Source organism: Marmota marmota, unplaced genomic scaffold, assembly GCF_001458135.2.
Source record: "Marmota marmota marmota unplaced genomic scaffold, marMar, whole genome shotgun sequence".
Classification (NCBI taxonomy): Eukaryota; Metazoa; Chordata; class Mammalia; order Rodentia; family Sciuridae; genus Marmota; species Marmota marmota.
This window is the reverse complement of record NW_026000048.1, coordinates 17,038,182-17,047,523: the sequence shown is the minus strand read 5'-3', so window position 1 is coordinate 17,047,523 and position 9,342 is coordinate 17,038,182. Positions and strand designations below refer to the sequence as shown.

At 42.9% G+C, this 9,342-nt stretch overlaps 1 protein-coding gene across 1 annotated transcript in view; it reads right to left on the bottom strand.

The window, feature by feature from the left end:
- Skida1 (SKI/DACH domain containing 1) overlaps positions 1 to 2,943 on the bottom strand; it is a 5,981-nt gene extending 3,038 nt beyond the window's left edge. Inside the window, 4 exon segments of the mRNA XM_048812734.1 lie at positions 1 to 38; positions 41 to 72; positions 75 to 1,034; positions 1,911 to 2,943. The exon segment at positions 1 to 38 is cut by the window's left edge and continues 3,038 nt beyond it. Of these exon segments, the coding sequence (XP_048668691.1) occupies positions 1 to 38; positions 41 to 72; positions 75 to 921 (917 nt within the window). The 5' untranslated portion in view covers positions 922 to 1,034; positions 1,911 to 2,943.
- Between the last annotated feature and the right edge of the window lie 6,399 nt (positions 2,944 to 9,342).

Sequence of the window (9,342 nt, the reverse complement as noted above, 5' to 3'; positions counted from 1 at the left end):
GCCGCCGCCTTGGCTTTGTAGGATCTGGGCAGCAGCAGGCCAAGCGCCGAGAGCCAGCGTGGGGCGCGAGCAGCAGTCCTTGGAGCCCCGCGCTTGCGGCTTGCACCGGAGGTCAGGGTTCACCGGGCCTCCGGCTCCCGCCGGCCGCCTTGGGCTCGGGGCCCAGCAGCCGACGCCTGGTAGTGAGGCGGCGGCGGCGGCGGCGGCGGCGGCGGCGGCAGCGGCGGCGGCGGCGGCAGCAGCAGCAGCGGCCGGATGCTTGCTGCACAGAAGGCTCCGAAAATAAGCAGGGTCCGAGTGAAAGGCGACGTAGTTTCCCTGGAGCGGGGCAGTTTCATAGTTTAGAGGGGGTTTGCAAGGCGAGCGTACGATTTCCGGGTAGTGCGAGCCCGGGTATTTGCTAAAAATCTGAGGTAGATGGGCGGCGGGGCGCGCGGCGGCGGCGCCAGGGCGCTGGGACTGCGCGCTGATTGGCAGGGGCCGCGCGGCTCCGCTCAGGCCCCGCCAAAGTTGGTGCTTGTCCTTCCAAAACCCCGGGCGGGGGCTGGCGGCGGCGGCGCGCTCTGGCGGCGGCGCCTTTGTGACCAGGGCCCGGCCGGCCCTCCTGCGCTTGGTCTTGAGGACACGCTCGGTTTTGCAGGAGGTGTAGAGAGCTTCCACGTCTTCCCGGGAGATGAGCGTGCATTTGGCGGCATGGAAGGCGATGCTGTTGATTGCCTTGAGTTTCCTCAACTCTTCCAGATCGCAGTGGTGCTTTTTCACTTTTAGATGATCCATGCGCTTGTGCACGGTCGTCCTCGGGATGTTTTTCAGCAGATCTGTGAAGACTTGGGAGAGGGCAAACATTTGCTTTCCTTTAATGATGAGGTAGCCGAGCCTCACGCCATCCACCTCTTCAAAACCTGACTTCAGGTCTCCCATCTCGGGCACTAAATGATCCCCACCATTTGCAGTAAATATATACGTGACGCATACATACACATGTATGTATGTTAATCCTCCGCCAGATGCTGCGTGTGTCTCAAGGCATCCTGCTAATAAAATAACAAAGACTGTTATTCCCGGCGAAGGGAGTGCCAAACTGTAGGCAAAATTATTGGGGGTAAAAACCCCATGAAATTACACTGACTTGATTCTTGCTTTTTTTTTTCTTTTTCGTTTTTTTTTTTTAAAAAGAGGGAAAAAACCATCCGGTTCCTGATCTGCCAGTGTGTTGCTCTGAGTCCTCGATGCAGATCAGTACCTGGGCCCCTCTATTCCTTCTCCATTGGAGCACTATGATAATGGAATGTGAAGGGAGAAAGAGAAAAGAAATGCAGCTGCTATTCCCGCCGCTGCTTTAGCTACAAATAAAATGACAGAGTGAAGTGAGCTCGTCCGGAGACACCTTCATCAATTAATTCCCCTAAAGCCAACGCTGATTGGACACTCCTGACAGGTGATGCAATAAAAATTGATATTCCACCCCTTCCCCCCAAAATCTCCTACTAATTAGCATACCCTTATACTGCCACCTCCCCTCCCAAAGTAAATAATACAGTCGGTATATAAATCTTTCCATTAAACTATCGGAGCTCAGAAACAGCCTGACTCACAGACTTCATCAGAAGCAGTGAGTGTAGGCTTAAAAAAAAAAAGTATATTCCCCTTTAAAGAAATATTGCCTATTTTTGCTTTATTTGCATTTTGCCGATACAGCTATTATCGTTTCAAAGAAAAGCATTTTTTAAACATTATCAAGTCCAAATAGATATACCCCACCCCCTTTTCCTTTGGAAAATGGAGCTTAAGCGAAAATGTGCAGAATAGCCTGGTATTTCCCTTATGGGAGTGGGAAAGGAGACAGGCTCCGAGCTCCAAAGTTAAACCGCGCGGTGAACCCCCCCCCCCCGCCCCCAGTACAGACTTACGTTTGGAATTTCTCTCGATTTTCCTTATTTCCCCCCCCCCCCGAAATGCCTTTTTACAACCAGAAACAAAGTTATTTGACCAAGGAAACAGTTCAAGGCTCCAGCTCCGAAACAGTGTAACAATTCAACTGGATTTCGGTTTTCTGCTGGGGGGTGGGGTGGGGAGGAGGTAGTTTCACGTCAGACCCATAACAAAGCATAGATAAGCCAGAAATGTGTACACTTTTCACAATTAACCAGGCTGGATTGTAGGCGGGATGTCCAAGAGTCCCCAACACAGCCTTTGCCACGGTCCTGTTCACGACAGATCAGAATTCCAGGGAACAGATTACTTCCTTCTGCAGCAAAGAAAATGTAAAACGCCCAAGGTGCTTCCAGAGGTTTTACGTAACAACAATGAAAAGAAAGTGCTGATGTAAGTTGCAGGCTATTTCATTGGTCTGTGATGCTTTTGGTTGGTAGTTTAGGTGAATCTTCCACAACTCCCATTTTTTCCATGAAAGCCAAGCATCTGCTTCAACAAAATCACTTTGGATGAATATCAATATGGTTTAACCTCTTCTTAGTCAAATTAAGGCATAGTTTGCTGTCGTTTTCAAAGATGTCCAAAATATTGCCAAAAAGAGAGCAAGGTTCTTTCCACTTTTATTACCAGGATCCCAAGGCGGTTTGTTGGCTGCTTTGCAAAATTCGGTAAAATCTTCTTAACTGTTCGATGTTTGCAACTACAGCATAAATGCAACCCAGGCATTTATGTTTCCTTCTTCCTCCAAAAATAGACACATCCGTGTGGTTAAAGAATAAATGGATATTTCTGAGCCTGCAAGAAAAAAAAATTGCACAATAATTTCTTTCTTCACATTCAAAAGTTCCAGGTTCCCTGCTCTGGTCTGGCTAACAGGAGTAGGTATGGCAAACAAACAAACAACCAAACAAACACAAAAACCAAATCAGGAATCAGACACAAAAAGGTAGTTTGCTTGACAAGATGAAATCTCAGCCATAGTTCCCCACCCCCACCCTTCATCTTCCTTGTAATTTCCTAGGAATTTTGAAGAGAATTGGGAATTTCAAGAAGTACATCCGGAAATTAAGGAAGTCTATTTAAGAGAGTCTGTAACTCAGGAGGCTGGGATTTGAAAAGTCAGCCCTGGACTACTGTTGCACTCAGCACAGATGTAATCGCCGCTCTTCAACTTAATCAATGTGTGTACAAACCGCGATGTCTAGTTCTTGCCTTTGAAATCTAAGGCTAGCATTTCCATCCAAGAAATCAGAGCTACAGCAAATTACATTTTTGTCCCTTGAATGAGGGAAGGATCATTGAATGGATCTCGTGATATTTCAGGCTTTAAACGTAACCCAGAGGCAGCAATGAACAATGCCTCGTCACAGCTAATACCATCCACCGAGTTGGCTTTCTTTTGCATCTGGATCTATCACACCGCGTTTTTCTCTTTCACTTTCACAGGAGGCAAAATGCACAAGGTTTAAACAGAAAGCGAAGTTTCCAGGAATATCATATGCTGGTGTTTGTTTTTTAAAATAGAATGACCAGAGTCTATTGCCAGGGACAATCATGTCGTTTTAAAATTCCTCCTGATGCACTTATATACTGCCAGCCCTCTCCCTCCCACCCACCCCCGCCCATTCTCCCCCTCCCCCAGCTTTAAGATTTAGACCAGAGTCAAACAGCTAAGAAATAGTAAACTCAAAAAGGCCTTTGAGAAGACATTACAAAAGGTTGGCTAGAGCGTCATTTTTTTAGGGGGAGGGCAGGTAGTTTTAGTTGTTCTTGATTCTTGTTTAGATTCACACACACACACACACACACACACACACACGCACACACACACACACTCACACACTCCTATTGCTCCTGCACATAGTAACGTGGTGATTTAGTAACCATTTCAAATTTACCTTCTTCTTTCCCTTCCTCTCTTTTCACCTTTAAATTACTGGCAATATATGTGGCTTTCAAAACTAGTAGAATATTAAATATTTTCTTAAACTGTAGGTATTAATTTGTTGTGGCAATTAGAGAAAAATAAAGACTAAGCAATTTGGGAAATGTGTCTATATATACTATTTATGCAGTGTCTCTGTATGTGCACTCAGACACTTTTACACTTATACATTTTTAATACTCCTATTACACATCTTTTTTTCTTGTCTAATACATTCTTTTGTTCCTTTAACTTCCCATCATTTGTGTGTGTGTGTTTGTGTGTGTGTGTGTGTGTGTGTGTGTGAAGGTTCTAGCACTGGTGCTCCTGCATGTGTGTACACACACACACACACACAGGAGAATGTGACAGACAGCTTTCTTGTGGCCATCAGCACACGTTGCATATCCGGGGTCTTCTCCAGGCACATTGGGGGTCGATCCCGATAAAAAGATCTAGCAGAGGCCCCTGAGCGCTCACACATGAAAGGCAGGGGACTTTAAGATGGATTTGCATGCACACCGGGGATTTCGATCAATAGCTACCAACATTTATGGCTTAGATTATTAATGCGAAAGCTGGCCAAAAGAATGGGGATGAAAAATTAAAGGTGTCTGTTATCAATTATGCTTAAAGTTATGCAATAATTTACTTACTTTGCCTGGGTGTGCAGATCCAGATGTATAAAGTACTATTCTTCAAAAGCCAGGGGGTTTCTTTGATAAATTTGTTGACCATGTCAGCTCTACAATCAAAGATGAACCCAATTCAGATGATGGACTGTATTCAAATTCTTTTTAAAGAAAGAATATATCAACTTCTAAGTTTCTATAATGCATGTGTATATGTGGATGAATATGCTCAAATTAACATTTGTGTGTGTGTGTGTGTGTATCTCCATCTCTGTAAGTCCAGGAAATTATTGTGAATTTAGGCATATATGTGATATGCCCAAATTAACATTTATGTGTATATATCCATCTCTGTAAATCCAGGGAATTGTTGTGAATTTAGGCATGTATGTGATATGCATTGAGTTTGTTAATATGATCCTTTACTCAGTAAGGAATTCATAATCTACATGTTATTCTAAAAAGTATTTTAGTTTTAAAACAAAGCTGCTTACTCAAGGAAAACCCTCTGTAACAAATACAGATTGAAATATATTCTTAATGTCCACTTACTTCTGCATTTATTGTAAAAAATCAGCACTTTCAGTTTTTAAAGTGATGGACTATGAAGATCTGAACATATTTGTCTTTACTTATCCCATATGAATGTGCTAAATTTACCTTCAGATGCTCTATTTTGATTTATTTTCACTGTATTTTATGTTTAAATACCATAGCAATTCAGTCTGACCTCTTTCCTCTGGAGCGAAGTAATGCACACGGCATTTACAGTCTTTTAAATGGTTAGCTGGGAAATGCAATAGCAATTTGCAGGAGTAGTTTACTAATGGGGAAAGTTCTTTTGAAAACCTGAAGGAAAACCTAAGAGTACTTTTGCATTTCTACACTACAACTGTCATATAATTAAAGTATTGAAGAGCATTAAAATAATCCTTTTCCTTCCAAGCTCTCTCACCCATACATACATAATTTAAATGAGGATCACCCCCCCACCCCTACCACCTAACTCTTCACCATATACATTTGTTTTAGTGATTGCTGGGCATATTTTGTTCACAGTGAATTCAGACAGAAAAGAATAAGGAACATCTCAAAGGCCTCAACAATGTAAATATACTGGTTAGAAGAATAAAAGAAATCTCTTATACTAGTAACTAAAAGTATGTATAATATTTACAATATGAAGTCTAAAATAATAATAAAGTCTCATATGGCTGAATTAGTGGAGTATACAGGAGAATAAAATCTCAACAGTTTCTTGGTTAAACTTATCTAACATCACACCTATACTTTTGGAAGAGGAAAATGGGAATGGACAAAGATGAAATGGCTAAAATGAAGAATAACTTAAATTATAATTTGATATATTTTCCTTATTTTTTTTTTTGTCTCATTCAAACATATCAGGGGCAAGTCTTCCAAAGGGGGCCATCCTTCTGTTCTTAGCCATTTAAAAATCCTGTTCTTAACAGAAGTTTGGGACACAGAGTATATGCCATGTTGTCTACTGACCCATAATCAAAATGCAGTGACCTTCTACCCTTTTTTTGCCCCCTGACCCATCTTGAATTCAATGCAGCCTTTATAAATTTGCAAATCCTTGGAGGTAAAGGGGTTTTGTGAGGCTTTGTTCTGAAAAAGCCCTAAGAGTATGCTTTCTAAATGAGACAAAGCAGGAAACCCTAGTGGATGAGATTTTACACAGGTAAGCAATAGGCAACTCTTCAGATAACACATATTGCAAGTTAAAAAGCAGTTATAAACAGGAGACAAGGAGGTTATGGATTGCATCAAATTAGAGTGTGGTACAAATTACTTTCATGATGTAAGAAATGGTTAGGCCACAATCTTCCTGCTCTTCTCATCTCAAGGGCTGTGGGGGACCCTAGTGACCAAGGAAGGAATGGGGGTAGGGGGAAGCTGTGGAGACACAGAAGAGGGAGGAAGGGAAGAAAGGAAAGAAAGAAAGGAGTGAGACCTGATATGATCTGCAGGCACATTCCCTTATCTTTCCTGCTATCAGCCAGTTTAAAGGACACCATAATTATGATGGTGATAAAACAATGCCTGCTTATGTGTGCTGAATAAATAAAGAATGTTTACAGCTCAAGAATCTTTTAATTCCAATTAAATACTATCAAAGAAAAACCACTTTTCTTACTGCAACCGCCTTTCCCCCCAATTATCTTGTTTGTTGCAATATTTTCCTATGAGACACAAGGACCTTTCACAATTGAACCTGAATGTAGGGGGAAAAATCAGAGAAAGTAGAGTTCGACCTTTATATATTAAATAATACACAAATCTCAAGAACAATAATTTATTTGGGTTGCCCCAGTTTGTGTTTATTTTACACGAAGGCCACATGTGTAGAGACTGAAGTGATGACACTAAGTGTTGAGGCCTACCTATGGGCTGCTGGAGCCATGCTGAGCTCCTGAGCACCCGGGAGGGGAGAAAAGAAAGACAAGACAGGAGCTGCCTGACGGTCCCTGGAAAGGGAATCCTCTGGTTCTGTTCCCCTGGCTTCAGCCCAAATCCTTCTAGGAGCCCTGGAGCCAATCACTGTCTTCCACTGCTGCAGCTACTGGGAACACACAAAAAGCGGGAGATCAAAAAATCACAAGTTCGAATTTATGGATATACAAGTATCATTTCATATTCATGACATTAGCAAATCACATCATAATCAGATTTAAACAAGGTTTGGGCTGCAGTGCCTGGCAGGCAGGACACTAAACACTACCTACTAACCAGAAAAATTTATTTTCTCTTTTGGAATTATACAGTGAAAATTAAGTCTTTTAATATTGAAAGATTACTTTTCACTTCAAAGACCAATTTTTACAATAATAAATTTCAAAAAAGTCTCTTTTTAAGTTATTTCACAACATTTAAATTCAAACTACTATTTCCTTTCTTTCTCAGTTGTAGTAGTGTTTTGTTTTTTAAAGACATATGGTACAGCAAGCCTTATGGAAAAATATGCTCATTCTGCTAAATGCCTATACAAACCTGCCTTTTACTCCATGTGTCTAATGTATAGCTAACTATAAACTGAAAAAACAAAAACAAAACAACTACAAAAACAACAACAAAAAACAAAAAAGCAACCCAACAACAAACTTTCCTCAAAGAAACATCTAATATTTCTTGGTAAATACTATTTGGTAATGTGGTGCAAAAATCAATGGTAAAAAATTTCAGGGGATTTTAAAGTTTTCCGGAGAGTTGCAGGCCCCTTTCCTCTTGAAAGTTTAGAGCTCCAATACCCTCAATTCTACTGGCAGAATTAGGATGGACTTAGAGGGTCCTAAACGTGACCGATTCACTAAGGCGGGGGGCTACAGCTTGCAGCAACGTGCTCGGCAACTTAATCCTACGCTAAAAGAGGGCAGAGAGCGAAAAAGAATGGAATACAAACTGTCTCGACATTCGTAGTTACTTTCAAGGTGGATTGTGTATTTTAAGGCTGATGGGAGCATCTGGTTTTTGGAGCAAAAAGAAGAGAAGGTAAGTGTTTGTCCTTGTATGCACCAGTTCTAGAGAAACAATGAAAGAACAAAGGGAACCACTTCCCCATCTGAACATTTTCTGTATCTCCCTCCCTTTCTTGCCAAAAAGCTTGTGAGGGGATTGCTTTACTCTACCTTAAGTCGTAGTTGTTGCTAGGCTTGTTGAACTAAGAATAAAAGTTCAGAGGCAGTGTAAATATAGATTAAATAATAATAATAACAATAAAGGCTTGCTATGGCGAATCTCCACAGGGCCAGGCTCAGCAACTTGCAGCAGAAGTTGCTAAATGCATGAAGGCAAAGCCCAAGAAATAACCTATGCATACTAAATTTCGAACTCAGCCACTTAAATAGCCTTTATTGCTGTTTAAAGGGGTTCCTGTGCACAAAATGTATAGGTATTAAGGAAGCTGTGTACAATTTAGGTCCAAAAATGGCTCTATTGGTCAGGAAGAGAATATTTTAAAGGGAAAGAGGATTCAACTGTTGACGCTACGGTTTTCTAATGGAAGAAATGGCAGCGGTGGCTGGGAAGAGAGGGATTCGTATTTGAATGTATTTGCTTTGGGGTACCCTGGCTATCGGCAAGCTTGCCTTTGTGGGTCTGTGTGGCTGAATAAGTGACCAAGTGACCTCGGCATTATATAAATGGATAGGCGTGTGTGGGGGTGGTGAGCCCCCAAAGCCGTAGAACACGTGAAACACGATTTTTTTTTACTGCCCCTCAAGCGGCGACCAAGCCCTCGTCCATCCACCCCACCTTAAAATCCGTATATTACCTGCCCTGTTATAATGACACATGTTTATGTTTATAGTCCTGGTTTGTAGTAGTGTCAAGAGCCGCAGCAAGAGGAGGGGGAGGAGAAATGAGAGGGAGGAGTAAATGCAACCACCCCCACTTGTTGTTAAAGCAAATTTATTGCGTTATTGCAAGCTCTGTACTGGGGGCTGGGATGAGAGTTGAGAGGAAGGGTAGAGTTGGGATGTGTGTTGGTGGTGGAGGGGGTGGGGAGGGGTTAGGAGATCCGCGATGGAGCTCTTCCCTCCAGCAGATCGGGAAAAGCAGCTTGGTCAAAAGGGGAGCATGCTGGCGCGGTGGAAAACAAAAAGGTTCCTCCTGCTTGCTGCGTTCACGTGGGGGGCTCTGCACGAGGGGCTCCAGGGCCCTGACCTCTGACCCTGGCTCCTCCGCGCTCTCCCGGTGCCGCGCGGCCACTTTTTACCCAGGATGCCTCGCGCGGGCCGCGCTCGTGCCGAGCTCGAGTCCCTCTTAATCCTCCATTCCCCGAGTTCCCTCCCCTCCCCCCAGTCGCCAGCCTCGCGGGAGGATTCTCCG